The 23,473-nt window shown below is 38.1% G+C and overlaps 3 protein-coding genes across 3 annotated transcripts; all 3 read right to left on the reverse strand.

The window, feature by feature from the left end:
* Positions 1–2,006: 2,006 nt before the first annotated feature.
* Positions 2,007–2,741, reverse strand: LOC108106221. The gene is made up of 4 exons (XM_017213147.1): positions 2,733–2,741; positions 2,483–2,638; positions 2,251–2,424; positions 2,007–2,189 (listed from the first exon to the last, which is right to left on the reverse strand). The coding sequence occupies exons 1-4, from the start codon at positions 2,739–2,741 to the stop codon at positions 2,007–2,009; spliced, it is 522 nt and encodes a 173-aa protein (XP_017068636.1).
* Positions 2,742–3,209: 468 nt separating this feature from the next.
* LOC108106220 lies at positions 3,210–3,945 on the reverse strand. The gene is made up of 4 exons (XM_017213146.1): positions 3,895–3,945; positions 3,677–3,832; positions 3,445–3,618; positions 3,210–3,392 (listed from the first exon to the last, which is right to left on the reverse strand). The coding sequence occupies exons 1-4, from the start codon at positions 3,943–3,945 to the stop codon at positions 3,210–3,212; spliced, it is 564 nt and encodes a 187-aa protein (XP_017068635.1).
* Positions 3,946–4,405: 460 nt separating this feature from the next.
* LOC108106219 lies at positions 4,406–16,145 on the reverse strand. The gene is made up of 5 exons (XM_017213144.1): positions 15,430–16,145; positions 5,091–5,168; positions 4,873–5,028; positions 4,641–4,814; positions 4,406–4,588 (listed from the first exon to the last, which is right to left on the reverse strand). The coding sequence occupies exons 2-5, from the start codon at positions 5,139–5,141 to the stop codon at positions 4,406–4,408; spliced, it is 564 nt and encodes a 187-aa protein (XP_017068633.1). The 5' UTR covers positions 5,142–5,168; positions 15,430–16,145.
* Between the last annotated feature and the right edge of the window lie 7,328 nt (positions 16,146–23,473).

A 23,473-nucleotide genomic window follows, 5' to 3' on the forward strand; every position in this document is an offset into this window, starting at 1 on the left:
GGCCTGACACAAACAGTTATAATTAATTGCCTGTCCGGAATTGACATCCCACTCTCCAATCTCCACTTTCCACATCGCTCTACTGCCGGCCCACGCTTTCAGCTTCAATCAATAAAAGCAAAAAAGTTGAGCCATCCAAAAGTTATACTTATAGAAGCCATGAGATATGGATACTTTGTGGCGGAAACAGGTTCGCTTCGCCACAGCCGAAGATCAAAGCCCCATCATCAGCGGCGGTATCGGCTCAGCCCGCTGCTGAACATCCGCTGTCTGCCCACACTGTGGCGACTCCGACGCCGCATGGGTACAGTGGTTTTAGAGGATTTTAGTGACTCCTATTTGGGGGTAACATCAACTGAATCGTTCTTCTTTATGATAAAGGATTCAATTATGAAATAAACTCATTTTAAATTGATATTTTTGTCCTTCGATTTTTGTTTAAATTAAATTGGCCTTGGAATTCAAAGTCAAATATCTAACTATTATTTCATCGCAATAAAACGTTCAGCTAGGTGCCTGTTTTGGTTCTTATAGTTTAAGTCGAAAACTATTTAGTGTTTAGAATCCCTTTGAATGGGAAACATTACGACAAAAAGGAATTAACCTATTGTTCTAGGCCCAGCTTTCAATATTTTAATTTCTCCTAAGCTGTTTAGGTTACTAAAAGTTTCAAAGCGATGCAACAATTCAAAAAAGTTAAACAATATTCCTGCATAAAAGCTACACTGGCTAAGCTAAACTGGGCTGGGACAGTTAGTATTTTATTAAACAGTTAAATTACAAAAACCAAACGATTAAAATTCTACAACTTGTCACGCTTAACCCCTTTGGAAATGGTCCAACTTCATTAAGACCAAATTCGATCCACTGTGCAATGTCTTGTGAACTTGATTTGGGAAGCGAATGTGTGTGAAATCTGGTTTGTATACATGGCTCAAACTGGATTTGGCGCTTGGGATTTTTATGAATGAATGAGAGTGGCAACAGCAGCTATAGTTAGCTGCTTCCCCATGGCCATTTGCGTTTACTACGTAGAAGTTGCGGCTGTTGCTGTTGTTGTGGCTTTCGCAATATGCTTTTGCCACATATACTCATGCATATACCTGATACAAGATACAAGATATGAGAGAACATGTGGGGCGGGGATTTGGTGGATACTGTGTTATGTTTGGGGGTACTCACAGTCGGTGGTGGTGCCTGGGCAAATAATGAACATGGAACGACGCATCACAGGTGTATCGCTGGCTATAAGCCCGTTTCCCGTGGCCAATGTTTCAGTTTGGCTCTCGAGTTACTTTCCAGCCACAATTGGCCACAGTTCATTAATAAAATTCACTGAAGCGAAGCAACTCTGCTTACCCGCCCATTTATATATACATATATATGTTTTCTTCTTAGCCCTATATGTTTGTAGGTATCCCATGGATTCATTTGGGTTTCGTGGCTCATTTTTTTGTATTTGCGAGACAACATTCTAGTCTTTCGTCTTCGTTCGAAAACGTAACTAATTGAATAATAATCCATGCATTTCCATATGAATAGCCGATTAAGACATGTTGTTCATTTAGCATAAATAGTTTTTGAGTATCGGAAATCGTAGCGGAGATGGGTAGATTCGAGGGGATACGGCTTAGTCTCTGTCCAGTTCAGGCTTTGAGATACGCTTTTTGTACGGGCTTAAATGGATATCAGCTCATTCGCTCATTAGTTCCCATGTACAATGTAAGCAAAGCAAATTAACACGAAATCTACTTCCGGTGCGAGAGAGGTTTTGCTTTAATCCCCATTCGAAATGGGGGAAATTTGCTGGCTTAAATCAGACAGAAAGACTTGGCAAATGTGCACTAGACATCATATGGTGATAAATGATAAATTATAGGATAGCAAATTGGTAGAGGGAAGAAAATCTTGTCAAATTCCTTTTTTAAGAAAATTACATCAATACGCTTCGAGTGATACAATAGTCACAGAGTGAATTTATATTTACAAACATTTATCTTGATAGTCTAGTCTCTGAACTTCTTACTCTTAATTCGATCCATGGATTCCACAAAAAGCTTAACATTTGCCAAAAATTCAGAATTTGTCAAATTTTTATCACTAAATATCAAACTGATTTGGTATGTTCCGTGGGGAAATGGCGGCAAAAAACTGGTGTCCAGATAACCATTCCTTGCACTTAAATGTCCCTAAAGTAAAAATAATTAAAAATAAATAATATAATATAATAAGGTGGGATTACAGAAATACCGATACACTGCAAGATTCGTTGACGTTCGTGAAACGTTTCAATATGTTCCAGAACATGACGCCATATGGTATAAAGTTTTTCCTATCGATCACTTCGCATAGCTTGAAAGTCACGTCAATGAGGAATGGCTTGAACTGGTTAGAATAGTCCTTTAGAAAAACTTGCAATCGGACCTGACACAGAGAAGGTTTGCTATGGATTATGGTTTATATATTTTTAAAATTTACTTACAACAGGACTTATCACAGGCAATATTAAGAAGCAATCCATATTAACCAAGGCCACATTCCAATTGATCGCCTTCAAACGACAGGTGACATCACTGACTCGTGCCTTATTGACCTGGCACTCGACTTTGTTAATCTTGTAAACTAACTCGGCCACTGACTTTAAGGATAATAAAGGTTTTTAATTTGTAATAAAGTTAGTTCGTCCTTACCATTTGCCAAATTAGGCAGAAGTTTAGATAGACAAGCCATACCAAACGCATTTTGCTAACTGACTGAGCTGGAATTAACTAGAATTTTAAAAGGTGAACAATACAGTTATATCGATCCATAATACGTTTATAATGATCAATCAAATGTCAATAATAAAATATATAATAAATTGAGCATAAACCTAATTAGAAGATCGGGAAAGTTATAAATGATGTAGACAAAAATATCCAAACCTATGTTTGTAGTTAATAGGTCGTTTAACCTGTTATTTTTATAAAATTTAGAAAATATTTCCCTAAGTTATAAATTATGAACTATAACTATGAATAACATTTGTTAACCTTTCTATTTAATTAACAAATAAATCGGCTTTATCCATTATCTTAACAATATTGATTTTCGTAAACCCGGAAGAGACAAATACCTTCATAGATTTATATCAGAAGGTTTTGAGTGATTATAGTACTCACAGAGCGAATTTATATTTACAAATATTTATATTTGTGCCACTCAATAGTCTAGTCTCTGAACTTCTTACTCTTAATTCGATCCATGGATTCAATAAAAAACTTAACATTTCCCAAAAATTCAGTATTTGTAAAATTTTTATCACTAAACATAAAACTGAATTGGTAGACTCCGTGGGGAAATGGTGGCAGAAAACTGGTGTCCAGATATCCATTCCTTGCAGTTAAATGTCCCTAAAGTAAAAATAAATATTAATAAAATGATTAAGTAGAATTACACAAATACCGATAAACTGCATGATTCGTTGACATTCGTGAACCGTTTTAATAGTTTCCACACAATGACGCCATAGGGTATAAAGTTCTTCCTTTCCATCACTTCACATAGCTTGAAAGTCACGTCAATTAGAAATGGCTTGTACTGGTTGGAATAGTCCTTCAAAAAAACTTGCAGTCGAACCTGACACAGAGAAGGTTTCTTATAGATTATGCTTTATATATTTTTAAAATTAACTTACAACTGGGCTTGTGACTGGCAATATTAAGAGGCAATCCATATTGACCACGGCCATATTCCAATTGATCGCCTTCACACGACAGGAGACATCACTGACTCTTGCCTTGTTTACCTGGCATTCGATTTTATTTATCTTGTAAACTAACTCGGCCACTGACTTTAAGGATAATGGGGATATTAATGGTTTTTTATTTGTAATAAAGCTGGTTATATCCTTACCATTTGCCAAACTAGGCAGCAGTTTAGGAACACAAACCATCCCAAAGGCATTTTGTTTACTGATTGAGGTGGAATCAACCAGAAGTTTAAAAGGTGAACAAGGTTATATCGACCCATAATACGTTTTTAATAATCGATCAAATGTCAATACAAAAATATTTAACAAATTGAGCATAAACCTAATTAGAAACACGAAAATGTTAAAAATAGGGTAGACAAAAAATATACAAACCTATGCTTGTAATTAAAAGGCCATTTAACCCTTACAACATTTAGAAAATATTTCCCTAATATATTATAAACTATAAATTATAACTATAAATAAAATTTGTTAACCGTTCTATTTTATTAACCAAAAATCTGTTTTTTCCATTATCATAACAATATTGATTTTCGTAAACCTGGAAGAGGAAATTCCTCCTTAAACCTAAACACATTAAAAGGTTTGGAGTAAGTATATTATTCACAGAGCGAATTTTTATTTACAAATATTTATATTTGCGCCAATAGTCTAGTCTCTGAACTTCTTACTCTTAATTCGATCCATGGATTCAATAAAAAGCTTAACATTTCCCAAAATGTCAGTACTTGTAAAATTTTTATCACTAAACATAAAACTGAATTGGTAGATTCCGTGGGGGAATGGCGGAAGATAACTGGCGTCTAGATATCCATTCTTTGCACTTAAATGTCCCTAAAGTAAAAATAAATATTAATAAAATGATTAAGTAGAATGACACAAATACCGATAATCTGCATGATTCGTTGATAGTCGTGAACCGTTTCAATATGTTCCAGAATATGACGCCATATGGTATAAAGTTTTTCCTATTGACCACCTCGCATAGCTTGAAAGTGACGTCAATTAGAAATGGCTTGTACTGATTGGAATAGTCCTTCAAAAAAACTTGCAGTCGGACCTGACACAGAGAAGGTTTCTTATGGATTATGGTTTATATAGTTTTTAAATTTACTTACAACTGGGCTTACGACTGGCAATATTAAGAGGCAATCCATATTGACCACGGCCATATTCCAATTGATCGCCTTCACACGACAGGAGACATCCCTGACTCGTGCCTTATTGGCCTGGCATTCGATTTTGTTAATCTTGTAAACTAACTCGGCCACTGACTTAAGGGATAAGCGGGATAATAATGATTTTTTATTTGTAATAAAGCTGGTTATATCCTTACCATTTGCCAAACTAGGCAGCAGTTTAGGAACACAAACCATCCCAAACGCATTTCGCTAACTGACTGAGGTGGAATCAACTAGAATTTTAAAAGGTGAACAAGGTTATATCGACCCATAATACGATTTTAATAGTCGATCAAATGTCAATACAAAAATGTCAATACAAAGATATATGACGGCCTAATTAGAAACACGAAAAAGTTAAAAATAGGGTAGACAAAAATATACAAACCTATCTTTGTAATTAAACCTGTTATTTTTATAAAATTTAGAAAATATTTCCCTAATATATTATAAACTATGAACTATAACTATAAATAAAATTTGTTAACCTTTCTATTTTATTAAAAAAAAAATCGGCTTTTTCCATTATCTTAACAATATTGATTTTCGTAAACCCACATAAGCTTGTGTTTTCATCTCGGCTAATTTAATCAACAGCGTTCAAAATCAATGAATAAATAATAAAAAAAAGCTCAGTATTGCCCACATTCCATGGGCTTAACTAAAGTGCTAGCCAGGTTCCTCCTTTTGGGTCTGCATAATCCCCATTAAATGCCATTCAATAGCCAATGTCCCGGTAATACTTTAATCCTTTAAAGCAGCTGCAGTTGTGAAGTTTTCGTTTGGCATTCGACGTTGGCCATTCGCTCTTTTATTTTTTGCATTATTTTTTTTATATTTTTTGACCATTTCCCCACTGACAGCTGGCAATTGTTCAATTATTGCACAGTGGCTCGGCTCTGTGGATCAGTGGCATATCCTGGCAGACAGGACCTCCAATCCGCCCATCAGGGAATACGTACGACAAATAAAAAAAAAAGAGTGTATAAGAGGAGGAGCCAACAAGCAACTATCGTTTAATCATAAAAAATGCATGCGCCCATAGAATAAATCCCAATGCGTCAATTGCCATGCCCTCCGCTGTACCCTTGATGCCGTTAATTGCATATCAATGCAGCATCAGCATTGGGAACTGAAACGGAATTGGATTCCAGATGGAGATGGAGTAGGAGCTCCTCCTGACTGCAGTTCATCAGGGTGTCATTGACATCGCCAGTGGTTATATCTATAATATGTAGGTTGATATACCGACGGCAGCCGCTGGGCCTGCTGATAGTTGTAGCCACGAACGCCAATTAAACTGATAGACTTTTAACGCATTTTGCGATTTTAATTATTAACTTGGTCGGTCTATCGATAAGTCAGCCATCCAACATGACTTCATTTCGCATTTCTCCGCCCGGCACATCGCCTCCTCATCAACTCTCGTCCTGCATGATGAATGCCTTTTTAATGACATCACATGTGTCCATCTGTGTGTAAGTGTGTGTGTGCATGTGTGTGTGTGAGTGCGAGGGTGGTTGTAATTGTGTTGCCATCTGTTTTGTGGTATGTGTGAGCTTATGGAGTCAGTGCTGGCAAAAAATATATATCAGAAAGGATAAGAAATTAAATATCTAAACAGTAACTCATAATATTCTACAAAATTTGAAACTCAAGGTAGGTAAAAAATCTAGTTAATAACAATTTTTAATAATTTTTTAACTGGCTTATTCATAACTTTCATTATATTTATTGATATTTAATCCATATAAGAAAATTCCATTACTTTTATATTTTTTTCTGAATACCTTTGAATACCTTTATATGATTGCTTAATCAACGCACTTAAAACATTAAAAAATGCGTACTCCTTTTTATTAAAATGAAGAACTTATTACAGTTAAAACCTGCCACTATTAACTTTTAATAAAAATGGGTAAAACTGAAATGCCTTTATGGTAAATAATATACAAAAGATGTGTTAAATTAAGGATTTACTTAAAAGATAATAGAGTTACTCCACTTTTACCTATGTCCAAAAGCAAGCCAAAATAAATTTTAATTCGAAAAAAATAATAACAAAAATCCACAAAAGTATAAAACATAACAAGTCACTCTTCCGCACATAAACTGATTAGAAATGACAGCTTTCTACGTTAGCTACCATTTAATTCGGACTTTTTTAGAAACCTCTCTAATCGTTTCTAATACCCAGTCACATTAAGAGAGAAATACACTAAACCATAGCAATTTTTGCCACATCTGAGCAACAGTTTTCTCATAAACTCGATTTGTTAGCAACTAGCAGTAGGAGCAGCATGTGGTTTATCCATAGCTTATGGATCGGTTTGCCACCCACTTTGACGGGTTGTGTAACGACATCACTGCACTGCATGTATGTGCCCCTGTGTGTGGCACTCCTGTATACTGGCTTGTCATTGCACATTGTCTTTATTTAATGTTTTGCAATTTGGCAAATTTATTATGCCAGGATTTGAGTCACACAAGAGGACGGCCAACGTGTCATTTATTGCATTTATCATGGGGATGCACATCGACCCCGAAAACGTCATTGCCTCCTGCAACCGGGGCAAACAGTGTGCGGCACACTTCAGCTGAAATGCCAAAGCCTGACACTGATTGCAATTTTAATTTACAATAAAACTCATTAGCAGTGATTGCTGTTTACTGTTAGTCGGAGACAGCCGTTAGGGCCCAACTAAATGTGCCACAAGTGCAGTGCGACCACCCAGCAGTTCCCAGCCCCTCCTCGTTGTCACCCCACCATCCAGCCAACCCATCCTAAGTGCATAAACGTGTCGGTGTATTACGAGTTCATTTGCTACACACTTTGCCGGCCTAGGGTACTCATCCTCATCCTCATCTCCCCTATCCACATCCCCATCCCCATCCTCAACCTACCCATCCTCATTACAAACCTGCATCTTCCCTGCAGATTTAGTGCCCCATCTGTGTTGACTTTGTGAGGCATTATCATTACCAGTGGGCAACCTTAAGTTGTAATGCCATGTCTTGGACACAGCGAACTTGGACTGCTAACGGAATGGAATCCACGATCTGCCTTTCGATTGGGCATTCCAATTAGTGTTGGTCCAGTTGATTCCCCAAAATGTTTGAATGTGTAAATATGATGATTACCAAGTCGATAGATCACGATTTGGTTGCAGTAATTTATGCATCTTACATACTAAATTTCCATGTATTTGTCCTAATTTAATATAAAATATTTTAATTCGTTAGTTAATAGTCTTAAACTTGATAGATTATTATGCCTTTCAAAGTATTTTGCTCAGTAATTAAGGCTTTTTGCCGTTTTGATTACAGACTTAATTGATATTATTTTCTTTGAATAGTGATTACATTCAGTAATTATATTTCTTTAATTTTTATGAAGAAATAAAGGAAAATAGCCCTTTGATTGGTATTAAATTAATTATGCCTGCCTGACTACAAAGGCTTAGTGATTCGTTTTTGTGCATTTCCATGAAATTTTCCCATTAGCTTTCAACTAATGGAGAAGATGAAATGTTGGCCTTCATTTTGGCAGTGGCTAAAATTTAAATATATTTCGGAATATTGGCCAACATTTAGCACAAAATGTAATGCAGCTCATTACAATTAATCATGCGACCCGTAAGCCAGCTAAGCCGCTTTGCATTAAAATCGAATAAACCATAATAGGTAGATATATTCTATTCCATACTAAATATATATATATATATATATATTGTGGCTGTCATTCACACGCTTAAGCTGGCGGTGTTAAACAGCCGCGGCTTTGAATCCGTTTTAATTAAGCAAACGCCATGGCATATTTTAGTTAATTTGATTATAGAACCTATCACGTATCTTGCCTTTGTCCCTACAACCAACCAACGCACATAACATTTTGTTATTATTATTATTATTATTATTGTTATTGGCTTTAATTAGGTATTACCGGCAGCATTCGCATATTAGCCATGGCTTTGTGCGCACGCATTATTGACCGTGTGCGTGAATTATGTGTTAATTTGTATTAATGATCTTTCCCCTTGGTACGCCCTCGGTACTCCCCACGTTTTTGTTACCAATTCAATTGAATTTTCCTCTCCCCATAAGGATACGTTTTTAAGGAATTTTGAGCGTTTTAAATACAGAAATCCTGATAATCTGTTAATTAAAAAACACAAACATCGATAAAGGCATAATAAGAAAGACAAACATTTTAAAGCGCAGGATAAATGGGCAGTAAACATAGCCAGCACCTATATATATTTCATGAAAAGCTTTGGCAGTTTAAGGAAAGATATTTAAAAAGATTAACAGGTGTTAGATACTCTATAAATGTGTAATAAAAAACCAGACAGAACTTCAAAATTAGACTTTTGCAATCTTATTTTAATGATACTTTGTTTTTAATTTCGGAAATCTTCATATTTCTTATAAAAATATCAAATATAGTTCAACTAAACCTTAAAGTAAACACAAATTAAAGATATTTCCTATGCAAAAATATAAAAAAAATTAAATAACTAACATTGTAACAACCCAAAATGTAAGTAAGCCCAGGTAAGTGAGTGTAATAATTCGACCAGACGGACCACCAGCCCGCTCCTCTCTTCACCATTTTTCCCTTGATTTTCGTTGGTTATTTTTGCATACGTTGGACCAGTTGATGACCAGGTCCAGACACGGACCACTCAGACCTCGGACTCTGGCCAAGACCAGTCGGCACTCGTGCAGCTGATGCCGCGGCGCTTGCGTTAATAATTATGGAAAATCAACGCTTCGGCATCATTTGGCAACTCATTAAAATTCATAAATTATACTTCAGCGTTTCATTAAAAAATCAGTCAGCGATTGCAGACACCATATCGTTGGACCCTCTCTCTCTCTCTGATTTAAGGCTTTTAAGAGGTAATGTATTTTTTAGACCAGAAACGTGTAATACAAAAACGATTTAATTGATGAAAAATGCTGGCATTTAAGTTTGAAAGAAGGGCTTTTTGCAAATACACAGCAAAATCACATTAATCGAAATACATTAAATCAATACGAAATAATTTAATTAAAACTCAAATATCCCATTGAAAGGGAGTGCGAGGAAACCAGATAAAAAGCATGTAAAATGATAACAATGATGATAATAATTCGCATTGAATTGAAGTGCACTTTAAACAGCATGGAAATAATAAACGATGGGTTTAATTAATATGGTTTTTAATTTCATTTAAGAATTTAACAACATCAATTAAGCTAATTCAAAGCGCAGCCCGGCGGCCAATGGCAGCGCCAGCAACAGTAGCCACTTCAATTTTAATTATTATGCTAAGTGATTGGTGATTAATTAATTATTGCTGATAGGTTAAATATATCCTCGGAATGATATACAAGTTAACTAAGTTTTTATTCGCTAATTTATAGAATTCCATTATATTAACTTCTTGTTTATATTTAATCAAAACAATTTCGACTGCTAAATGTGCCGTCAAATAATAAGAGACAAAATTCAAGTCTTAATAATTAATTGCCAGTCTATTGTCAATTATCCAGGATTACATTTGCAAGGAATTCAACGAATAAACATGCATTTATATGCACATAATTTTCGATAGAGCAGCAGACATTTAAATGCACATTAATGTAATCAATTTGGACATTAATGATTAATTATTTGTATTTCAATTTTCAATTTTCAATGGCAGTTCGCATTTTAAAGCTCAAAACGATTGAATAATTAACAAAAATAAATAAAATAAGCGCTGAAAATGGTTTTTTACTTTTTCCCTCTTGTTTTTTGTTATTTTCCTGTTTGGTTTTTCTTTTCTTGTTTTTCCAAATATGTAAATAAATATTTGCGCAAATGTTGTTTGTGGCTTGGCCAGCAATCGAGTGGTGGAAATATTGTTATAAAAATGCATCAAACGGTTGTCCTCCCTACAACCCTTCCATATAGAATTTTCATTTATTCAGGAAGAAGCCTAGCGGACAACCAATTGCGGATTAATTAAATAAAGCTGCGTGTTCGATTTTTGTATTATTTTAATGCTGGCAATAATTTCCCAAGCTTTCCCTCACATGCCACTGCATCTATATAAATTTTTTAAAATTTTCCCTTACTTTCCCTTACATGCCACTGCATATATATACAATTTTTTAAAATTTTAATACTTTTGCAAAACTTTCTTAAAGCCCATAAATTGGTCAAGCGGCGTTCAGTGAACCGGAAAGTTGGCTCTTTCCTGCCGTTGGCCGCTCATTTAAACGCGTCAACAGCAACGATATGAAAATTATTTTTAATGGTTTGCACTCGAAAAGGATATCTTGTTATTTTTTTTCCATTTTTAATGACCGAATTGGATTTCTTAATGGGGCTTAAGGTGGGGTTTTAAGTTGAATGGAAATTTTAAAAAATATTTCATCTTAAAGGACATATTTGGAAATAAAATCTGAAAAACAAAAGTAAAATCGTAATGTTAGTGGGCAAAAGATTATTCTAGACTTTGAAATTATTTAATTATTATTTTAATTTAATAAAGAAAATCCTTTAAAAACTCACAAAAAAGAGCATTAAAAAGCCAACTGGAAAACTCTGCTGTTTGCACTTGACGTTGCTCTTTTTGCAATAATTTGCCCGACCAGTGCTCAAATGGGAAGAACTCAAAGGGTGAAAAACAGAGTGGAGAAGGGGTCAGCAGACCGACGAAGGCGGAGCCCAGGAATCAACAACAAAATATACAAACATCGAGGCGCCACGGGAGCAACGAACGCCCAACGAAATCAATTAATGAATTGGTAAAAATTAAGTGCTTCAATCGCATGAAATTGATTTCGAGCAGTAATTTTCAGCACGAGCGATGCCTGGCATAAAATGTATATATATATATATAGAGACAGGAAAATGCAGCGGCATCTGAATCAGAATCACAATCCGAATGGGAATCAGTAGCAGTGGCAAAAGGCAAGCGCAGGAGCAGGATAATAATAATGCATAATGGCCACAGCCAGCGGCGTGGCAAGTTTTTGCCGCTTATTTCTGTTGCGTTCGTTGACTCCGTTGAACGGAGACTCTCCTGGTTTTTGGTTTCGCCTCAGTTCAAAAGGTCGTCGTCAAGCATCGTTGGCAGTTGGACGTCTGGACAACTGGCCCCAAAGGAGAACTTTTCTGTTTGTTGCATAATAATAAAAATAATACAAAAAAAATAAAACCATTCCCAAGCCAGCGCAAGCGTTTGCCTTTTTTATATTCCTGTGCGAGCTGTGCATTATTTTCCTTTTGCCATTTTTAATGCACTTAGTTTGCGGCTGAGAAGGCATAGCTGCTGCTGCCAAAGGGACCTCGACGTGGTCCTGGCCAAAGAAAGAATGAAGAAGGATCTGCGGCAGGTGTTGGGCCAGGTCTTTATCACGTTTGGCCCTCTTTTCCGGGCATATTTTAATGGGCATTATCTGCATCATGAAAATTAAAAACTTTATGCTCGTTACCCATTCCCTTTCCTGTGTTGGCTCACTGTCTTTGCCTCATTGTTGCCTGCAACCGGCAAAAAAGCACACAAATTAATTTCTCTAATTATATGAGCGAGTCCAATGCGCACAATGCAATCGTAAATTAGCCAAGTTTATGTGCAGCTGACCAGTTGAAGGAGCGAATCGACCCCCTCTAACTTACTTTTTCTTTTTGCTGGCAAAACAAGTTTGCAACAGTCGGCGCAGTCGAGGCGATAATGTTATCTAAACAAGCATAAAGTTTTGCATCAAGGGCTAAAAATCTAAATATTATTACCAGCATCCGGTTGGCCAGGACCGCACCTCCTTTGCCCCATTCTGCCCCCCCCTTTTTGCTGACTTTTCCCATTGATTAACTTCGTGTGGAACTAGTTTACTGCGTCTTGGAAGTAGTTCTTAAAACTTATACTCTTATTAAGGGAGTTTTCGCTTTGATGAAATATTTTTAAGCTTTTATAAAAAATGTTTGTTATCAGTATTAACCTTTGGTCCCATGATTTTAGCCCATTAAAATAAAATGTTCTTTAAAAGTAAGCTGAAAGTTTCCAAATTGTTCTCTTTTTCAAGCAATTTTAGGTTTCTAATATGGACTTTCCGATATGGATTCTTTCCGTTAGTACATAAAAAAGTCGCCTTCCAAACCATTCTATCTTCCTCAGATTTATTTTTAGCCCAAGACCAGCTTGATTGTGGGCAATTGCCAGGAGTTGGCCAAAAGGGGTGGCAGTGGGGCGTTCCTTAATTTGCCTAAAGGAAGTTGCTAGTGGCCGCTCCAAGAAAAAAGGGAGAAAACTAGCTCGACAACAACAACAACAATATCTGAACAACAACATTGTGGCTTTTTAATGTGGCAAGTGAGTTGCACATACGATTTCTTGCCTCGAGAGATTTGAAAGTTTATTGCCACGATTGGGCACACTTCTTATTTCTAGAAAAAAAATAAAAGGGAAATGTATTTCATTGAAGAAGTGTAGAGACTACTTAACAAATGTTAATCTCTTACGTAAGAAATTCCTCTTTAAAGAACCTTAAATGATTAAATTAGTTTAAGTCTGATACTCAAATCTCATTATAAGTCTTCCAATCAAGACAGCCATCACTCTTTTTTATACCAATTTAAGGCATTATCTTAATTAATCTTATTAAAATAAATCCCACAAACAAGCAAACCTTACTAATACTAAGTAATTCCCGATTTCCTATGGCCTTTAAAACAGCCTCAATGTCCGAATAATTAAGATACCATATCCCAGATGGCAATCGTGGCCATAAACTCGGATAAGCAGCTCCTCCCAGACATTGGCACACATGATGCACATCCGACAAAGCCTGATTGGGCACAGTAACATTTTGGTTTAATTCATGGCCAAGAAGAAACACGCTTCGGGCCCTATTCACTACTAGTTTCAGTTTTCTTGCTATATGCATTTTATGAGCCAATTTTTATCATTTTTTTTCGTTCGGTCGTATTGCCGGAAACGCTACAAAATGTTGACAACGGACGACATGCGACAAATGTGCCTGATTACATGAAATTAGCTTTGATTTGCTGGACGGTTGTCATTCGAAAAACAGCAAGAAAAAAGATGAGTAAAAAAATCTGAAAACGACAAGGAAAAACCTTGACAAAAAAACGTACCCGTCTGACAATATGGCCAAATGGAAATTGCTGTGAAATGTATGAACTACCAATTCTGTTTGCAGCAGCAGCAGCAGCAGTAGCAGCAACAGCAAAAACCACTTTCGAGGGCTTGGAGTTTGGGGCAAAAAAAGACGGGAAAAGGGGGCAGGGCCATCGAGACATTGACACAATAACACCTAAACTGGCATTGTCCGCCCCGCAATATTGACTGCCGGAAAGTGCTCGCCATCGATGACCGTAAAAGAGAGAGATGGTGGAAAAAAAAGAGAGGCGGAAAATGAAAACCACTTCTGGCGACCCCCCTTCGTTCCTGTCCCCGAAAAAAAAAATTCGATTTTCCTCCCGCCACATTCGGCCCATTCTGAATTCATGCATGAATTTTGAGAGAACAATTTTCATACCTTTTGCAATATTCCTGGCAGCTCGACTGCTGCCGGCCCCTAGAAACCCAGCAGTCCGTTACTTTTCAATTTCCACTTTCCACTTGGCGACTTGGTTACCCGGTGTCTTCGGTGCGATTTTCCGCAACGCTGCATTTTCATTACTACCAAAAGAAACTGGGTGCGAGCAGGCCAGCGAGAGCACTGAGTTTGCCTCCCCTCGCGCACTCGTTCCATTTCCACTTTCCCTGCTGCTTGAAAGACAACGGCGCCTTATTGCAAATTGTTTGAATTACTCCTGACTTTTTGAGGGAGTCACCTCAGACTCCTCCTGCTCCTCTGGGGAAAAGGCACTTACACCTGCCCATCCATCGATGGCTATCTACTGTTTGCTCACTTCTTGGCCACACTGGACCGAAAATCAATTGGCCTCCAGTCGGATGGGGCTAAAGATAAAGAAGCGGCATCGGAGGCAGGCAGCAACAGATTATGTTGTTTAACAATCAAATAAGTCACGCGGCGCTTAACTTAACCAAGTATGAGGGCCATAAAAGCAAAAAGCCAGCCACTGCAACATTAAGTGGCAGGAAGAAGGTTTTATAGTAGAAAGAATGAATCTGAGATACCCTAACCTAATACTAGTGGGATGTAGGATTGAAAGGGAAATCAATATGAGGAAAGCAGTTAATAGATTAAATATATAAGTTAACCTTATAATTAAATTAAGTCACCAATCATTTGGATGAAACCCAACCTTTCAACTTTCTTTCATTCCCATTTAGCTTCTCAATCGAAGTGCCTCACTTCACCCACGTACCTTTCAGATACTTTTTTGTAAACATGCCGCTAAGCAGAGACACCGTTGAGTTCTGCACGAAAGAATTTAGTTACCTTTGGGCGCCGGTTCCAGACGAGGTCCAAACTGCAATGCCCTTCGCCGGCCACCCACCTTCTCCTCCACCATATTCTAACCTGCCTCACCTGTGTGGCTTATTGTGGCATCGTGTCCGTATGTGGGCGTATCGTATAGCGATTGCTCTACCACCTCCACCTCCTCCTCCTAGCAGCCGTTGCTGGCTGATTGTTTTGATTCCTGCTCTTGGCCAGGTCGCATATGGTCGAGCGGGTTCTGTGTCGCCTGTGCCATCAGCCGTGTAAACATTGGCGCGTGCCGAACAGCCAGCAAAACAGCAATAATAACACTGGCACAGTAGCATTGGCATTAACACCTTTGTGTGTGCGCCCTCCTGGAACTGATTCTAATCGGTATCGGGATCGGGGAGGGCAACTAAAGCTGTTCCTGCTGATGTATCAATTAATTTTTATTAGCCCAGCTAGCTCGTTATGAAAAATGATGTTGAACAGAGCGATGTGATGGGATGTGCAGGTGGGCAGGTGGGCACCAAATATCTCTATATCCCTATAGCATCTCAATCAGGGAACAAGCTTAAGCCTGGGCTTTTAGTTCTCGGCCCGAGGGGGCATATGGACATGACCCGGCCTGGAAGATCCATCAATTTGCATATTGCAGGCGGCAGTCTGCACGCTCTCACCTATAAATCCTTGGCTGCTGTTCGCTTTGCACGCCGTAAATAACCAAACGAACCGAGGAACAGAGTTGGACAGCTAGCCAGCCGGAAGCTGAAGAACCGAGGGAAAACTGGGACAACGAGGGTACATGGCCGCCAATCATTTATCAAAAATATTATCAATCAGTCAATAGATGAAATGGCTTGATGAATGTCCAACAAGCAGGCGGGATGGCGACCAGGAGGTCCAAGAATCGGGGTGTCGTCGTTGACAGGCCTCCTCCTTGCCATACCTATATATAGAAGGGGGTTGGGAGAAGGTGCCCAAATGGCAGGAGAACCAAGAAGAGCACCCGGAACGGATGCCTGCATTTGATTGATTTCGGAAAATGAAGAAAAATCGTGTCGAAAACGCCAAGACAAAGTGAGCCCGGCTAGCAATGGCCAAAACAGAAATTGGATAACGGCCGGGGGGCATTTTTGGCCAAAAAGAAGTATGTGTGTGTGTGTGTGTGTGTTTGGGTGTGTGATAGGGTAGGGGGGTAAAGCACTTACCTCTTTTTATTGCCAAACGTTGGGCATTCTACGCATGCACTTTGTGTGGCGATGAATTGAATTTGCGGGTGTCTTCTATCCTGGCCAAAAGATTGAATGCCCAGTTTGCTGAAATGAAAATTTGCAAGAAAAAAAATCGAAAACCAAAATCGAAATTGATGAAAGAGGAAAATACCTGAGAATATGATTGTTATGTAGCCAAAACAGGGTCATAATTTCTGATCTAAAATTTTCGAGAAATATATTTGCTGTACCATCACAGCATTAGTTGCTATGTTACCAACAATCCCCTAATCGGCTTACAGCTCTTTCGGTGCTCTTACCAAGTCCAAGTTCCTCTCTCTCTCTACGCTTGATGACCTTTTTTGTGAATTGGCCGCAAAGCTGTTTATCATTGGCCTGCTATATATATGATTGACGAAATTGCACACAATGGCTGTAAAAATTAACTTGAAAACCCGAATTTTTTGGGGTCCGGCAATAAAGTTAACAGGGCTAAATTACAAAAGGAAGTAGGAGAAGTGTCCTGGATCAAAAAACTGTCAGGTGATGGTGATATAGTGTGGGTTGGGCTGACTGGATGGATGGATTTACAGCCAACAAAATTTGATTATTTCAACCTGGGGCCACGTTGATATAAAGAAACAAACAAATTGTCTGTGTGTGTGTGTGTATCTATCTGTATGTGTGCGTTAGCCATTATTCGGCAATGTCTGTGCGGACTTATTCAATTTGCACTGCAACATGTCAAAAAGTTTTGCCCAGCAGATGAAAAATGTTCAGCAAAAGTGCAAAACGCAGGAAACATGCAACGAAAATTACAAAAAAAAAAGAGGAAACTCTAGATCCGCTTCTATACTTTTTTTATTTTTTGTTTGTTTTTTTTTTTTTGTTCTTTTCAGTTTTGTTTTGCTATGTTAGCATTACTTGTCCCTCTTCGTCTGCGGCTTGTTGTTGCTTTTTGGAGTTTCTGACGATGTCAAAAAGTGTGCCAACGTTGCAGGATAGAATACCAACTGAGTGATGGACAAACTGTGGGACTCCAGTTGGGGATTGGTAGGAAGCAGAGCCACCGGTTAAAGCGGGGTCATGGGTCATTGGGTCTGGCTGCTGTACCGCCTCCAAACCTCTCTTGCCATCCTTTTGTCCTTTCAACATTTGACAAGTGGAGCATGCGGCCAAATGCCTTTTAGTACCTCTTTCATCTGCAAATATTTGTGTTATTAGAATTTTTAAGCCAACTCGCAAAAACGCTTTTGTCAGCCGGCAACAAAACTATATGCATGAAAAAGTTTTACTTAAAATTAGGATGTTCTTAGAAGGGAAATCGCTAAAGAAAAATTGAAGAATTTTTTAATAATATAAAAAGGTTTCAGGATGAAATTTTAAATTAAATTAAAAGTTTATCAGCACGAAAATCTCAGAATGTGCTAAAAATCTCATTAAAAATCGAAAAAAGTGTCCCTTTTACATATAACTTATGGAACGACCTAATGAGTCCCCTATAATGAAAAAATTACTTATTTATATTTCTTTGTTTAATTAATAAAGCAAGTATTTCATGGAGATGCACCTATTATGGTTTCAAAACTACGTTTCTAGCAAAAAACATACAAAAAGTGAGTTTTTAAAATCTCAAAAATCAAATCTTATAAGAAAATGTATCCTTAGAGAAAGTTATCCTTGGAACACTCTCTTTTTCGCTTGTTTTCCGTGGAAAATGGATGTATGTGTAGCATACTTCGCAGCGCAAACATGACCAGCTCTTGTGAATTTATTTTTGTGTATGTTCCTCGTGTATGTGTGACTGTGTGTCAGAGTGTATGTATCCCGGGGTCGCTGTCAACTAAAATGTTTTGAAATTGTTTCGTTCATTTTTTCACTCGCGCTATTCAAAATATTTAATTTCCGTATTAACACTGCGCAAAATGCCAAAAAGTTTGAAACGCTTTGTGATAAAATTTCTGTGTCCCCCCAAAGGCGAATTTGGCTTTTTATTATGAATTTTTCAATGTCAATGCATTTCAATTTTGTGGCGCGTCGTCCTCGCCGTCGCCGTCGCCGTCGTGGTGACAATCGAGCGGAATAGATTTATGACAGGGACACTGCATTTTATTATACTTAAAGGAAATCTTTCTTGAAATTGGCACACGGGCAAAAGGGCGAGAAATGAAAAGTTTTTCGTGAAAAATAAACGCAAAATGGCCAAGCCAACGACTATGTGGGTTTTTCCGAAGGGGCACCTGAATGCCAATGGATGGGGCAAGTGAAGAAGTTGGCGTAAGTAAGGCAGAGCCATTTATCAGCGTGACACCTTGCCGGGTGTTGGCCAAGTTGGTGGTACCCTGGGATCCCTCCACCCAATAGCGTCCTACCCCCCCGCACACCCATCCAACATCTTGTGGTGTGTCTGGTTGTCTCTGTGTGTGTGTGTGCAGCATTTTTATGGCATGTGAGAAATGGCGCAGAAAGTGTGACACAAAATTGTAGACAAATTGCTCGAAATGATTTCATTTCTTTTATTTATGATGCTCGGTTCAGTAGGGGCTTCACCATTTTGGCTGGCTGAGTCTGCATTAAGCCTTCAACCGAGGTTTCAATTCTCCCTAACAGTGCCAATGAACTCTAAGAGTTTTCGGTGGCTTCGATTCCTTGGATTTGGTTCGGTTTTTGGTTACGTGATTGATGGCCAATTGACTGCAGAGACCATAAATTCTGGTTGGTAAAATCTGATGAAACAGATTTCCCAGCTAAGCTGAATGATATAACAAAATTTCTGGTGAGTAAACTGGATTTGCATTTACAGTGTTAGATTTAAAATTTAATTAAAATGGAAGTAAAAGTTACTCAACTTCAAAAACTATAAATCTGAAAAAAACCAACTAAAACTTTTACTTTCACTGATGGGTTTGCTAATTTTGTAATTTAATATGCCCAACACATGTGACATGCATCTGAAATTCGCTAGAACAATGTCAATAGATTTAGTTGATTTTACAAGTTATTAAAAAATAACAAGAAAAACCCATGTTTTTTGCATTTCTATTGCATAAATCAACGGGCCAAAGCCAACGCAAAACAATTTGTACAGAAGTAAACCGAAAAGCGGGGCTCAGCGCATTGCATATCCTATGTCAGGATGACAAAACTAAACTAAAACCCAAATACATACACATAAGAGTGTAACACATAAAGCACGCGCGAGGGGCGCTTAAAACAAATCCCAAACACAAATAACAGCCAACGCATTTGCATATCGCACAAAAAAATATATAACCAAAAAAAGGGCAAAAATCTAACAGAAACCAAAAACAAAAAGAAAAAACCAGAGAAAAAAAGAAAACGCAACCAACAAGTAAAAGTCACAAAAATGCAAAACACTTTTGGAACAAAAATGAGGCATTTCCGTTCGACACGCGCACAGAAAAGCCCAATAAACGGAAGGACTAGGCTAAGGGAAAAGGATATCGAATAAAGGGGTTAACAGGAGGCGCGAAAAAAACGTAAAGAATAATAAACGCGGAGCACATAAAAATCGGCGATGAAATCAGCGAAGCAAACAAAACGCCAAATTCAACAAAAGATTTAAATTCAATGGGTCAGTGTTTGAAAAGATTCGACTTTGAGTTACCTTATTCGGTGAATTTAAGCTATGGAAATGTACTATTAAAAGTGTTTAGGATTATAGAAGTTAAATAAAGAATGTATATAACCAATGCTCAGTGTTTTTAACAACATTTTACGATCCTAAAAAGCGTTTTTAAAAGTAACTTAAACTCAATCATAAGACTTTCTTAGGGGTAGAAAGTATTTATAACTTTTTCGAAATATATCAGATCTAGTTCTAGATCATTAGATATCAATAATGCCATTAAATAAATAAATCTTGTTTTAAAGTTTTAAGGTAAAGTTGTAACTGATTGAAAATTTATTGACTGATAAGTTACACCGGACACATCCTCTACCCCAAGTCCATACCATTCTGCTATTCCCAAAACCTTTCCAGGTAATCAACAAAAGAGAGAGTTATATACATTTAAAGCATATGCCACGGATGCGGATGCTTTGGCTAATACAATAACATGAAACGCAATAAAATCCCGTCCGGGCTTTTCAGAGGTTTCAAGTGTAAGCAGGAGTAAGGAATCAGGGATCAGAGGGGTCAGGGTCTCAGAGGATCTCCAAAAAGGGGGCAAAGAGGAGGTATGGCAGCTGCTCTTATCAGTGTGAAGCAATCGAATTCGATTAGCCGAGGGAGGGTAAACAGGCAATAACACCAACAACAAAGACCAAAACACTTGACTGTTTTGGCAGCTGCAAAATTCGAAAAAATAACCAAAAAAAAAAATTATAAATTGAAGGCCCATCGAGGGGAAGGTTCAATTTTTTCCTTCACTTCTTTGGCATGGGGGAGTCCTCGGATTTGCCAGTTTGCCCTGTTGCCGCGGTAATTGTTTGTTTTCTGTTCATATTTTCCTTCCTTCTTCCCCCCCAAAAACTCGCAGCAATATTGTCAAGGCTACAACTTGTTGAAAGCCCGAAAACGCAAAACGGGCAAATTGAATGGAAATAATCAAAAAGTTCAGCCAAAAAAAGTAAGAGAAGAGAAGTCGCCTATGGAGGGGCATCAAAGAGGCATAAATAGCTAAAAAAAAAAAAAGAGAGAGAGCTAAAAGAAAAAACAATTCGCTGGCCGACGATATCGAGCTTAGCCCCCCAAAAAAAACGAAAAGACTTATATAGCGGATGGCTAAGTGGTTTTCAAGGACAGCAAGGGCTTTAAAAGTTCGCCCCGCCTCGAGTTGAGAAATTTGTGTTGGCTTACCAAAGCCAAGATAATACAGAATTTCAAATGTATTACGATTCAATTTCGAAATGTGTTTCAAATGCGATTTGGCTACAAGATTTCAGAGGCCAGGCAAAAAAGCAACAAACCTTTGCCAACTAAGTGGCCATATCGGGCATATCGGGCTTTATTCTTATATACATGGGCTGCCCATCTCACGCCTTTTTGGCATTTGACCCTAGGGTCATATAAGACCCAGCTGAGCCTCCTCCGTCATTAAGGATTTCTGTGCCAGGGGGGTGTTAGGGCTCATGCCTCTCGGGTCTAGTTTCTGCGACACAGGATGGGAGAGTCGGGGGAGGGACCAAACCCCATTGAAACCTCACTCGGGTTGTTGGCCAGACAATTTTACCTACTTTATCGTTATTTATTTGCATATTTTCCAACTTAAAGACGACAAAGACATCGCCATTGTTGGCATCACAAAAGGCCCAAGGCCCATGGACCACAACAATAGTCGAGTCGAGTCCCTGTATGTGAGCATTGTGCCGTCTTCTATTTTTTTATAATTGACAATAATACTTGGGAGATATGTTCGGGAAAAAGTAAAAAGCATAATAACGCTAAGTAATACATTAGCCAGACGTAAGCCAACCCTCCTTAAAAAAAAAAAAGAAGAGACGAGAAGAGGCAAAAGTGGGTGGTTGGCGGCTGACACTGACAATGCATTTGCGACCCCGTGTCGGAAAGGTCACGTCTTATCTATTTACCTAAACAATTTGCTTAAAATGTTTACAACATAAGCAACATCATCATCATGGGTATTGGGTAAGGTGAGCCACCAGCGGGTGGAATTTCCTAGGGGGGTGTGAGCATGTAGAAGGCCGGGTAGTGTCATCTATTTACCTTAAGTAGTCATACGACCACTGCTTTCATTCTCTCCAATTTCTTGCTTTCTTTTTTTTTATTCTTCCGTTGTGCGGAGAGTCACAGGGACAGGCCGAAAGCTTGGCCAACATTAGAGCGCAATAGCCAAGGGAATTGTTTTATAAGCTATGAATAACAGGCCCAAAAGAAAACGAAATGACAGACAACAGGGTGGTAGGACAGGAAAAATAGAGATTTGGGGAGCTGTGGTAGAAGATGAAATGCTCTAGGATAAAACATAAGAATCATAATTCAAAATGATGAAACTTTTTAGTGCTTTTTTAAACTTAAAAATATGTGAAAAAAGTTACTTAAGAATGACGATTAAAGGTATGGCCCACCACTTCCTAAAAACTATTTAAACCCCTCTAAAAGCTTCTCCCTAAATCTTAAAATTCTAGCAAATTTTCCATATTTTTCCTTTTTATTTCACAACCAAAGTACCCATCCTGAAAAGGGTAAGAAATCAACAAGAAAAGCCCAAAGAAGTGAAACGAGACAAAACATGGCAAGGACCACTGCTCGGGGGCAGGACTCTGCGGCTTGTGGCTTGTCCCCTGGCCTCAAACTCCCCGCTTTGACCCACTCTGCCACTCTCCCTTTGGAGCTGCCATCAAGAAAAAGCTTCTACTACCATTTTCCTTCAATTTTTTGTTGTTTAGCCCTAAAGTTGGTGTTTTTGTGCCGAGATGTACGAGACGTTGGGCTAAAAGGACGCGTTTTATTTTTAGGGCAACAAGCGCTTTCCGAAAAAACTTCCACGACCGACGCACCATTAACCTTCGGGAAGGGCTTGTGAAAATGGTCCTCGGTTGATTATTGGTTCCTCGTCGCATCACTCTCTGCAATCAGCATCATCTATCAGAATTAAACTCCAAGGCAAAGCCTCCCCCACAAAACAAAAACCAAAAAAAAGAACCAAGTGCAGACAAAACAATTGGAGGATGGTGAAAGGAAAAGTACTTCCGTTTAGAAGCCCAAACCAACAACACAAAGGGAGCCGTGCAAAACAGAAAAAGGAAAGCCAAGAATTGCCTTTAATGTGTGTGTTTGGTAATTTTCTAATCACAGACCGTGAAGCGATTCAGACTTTAAGATAAACATTTCCTCCCTTTTTTTCTTTGCACCGCCGCCCTCTTGGCTCACGGTGTTAATTGTATAAATATAGAAAAAGTTTTTATGATCTACAGATGGAAGCTTTCAACGGAATCAACCCTCGTTTCAGGAA

This window comes from Drosophila eugracilis, unplaced genomic scaffold, assembly GCF_018153835.1.
Source record: "Drosophila eugracilis isolate 14026-0451.02 unplaced genomic scaffold, ASM1815383v1 contig_90, whole genome shotgun sequence".
NCBI lineage: Eukaryota > Metazoa > Arthropoda > Insecta > Diptera > Drosophilidae > Drosophila > Drosophila eugracilis.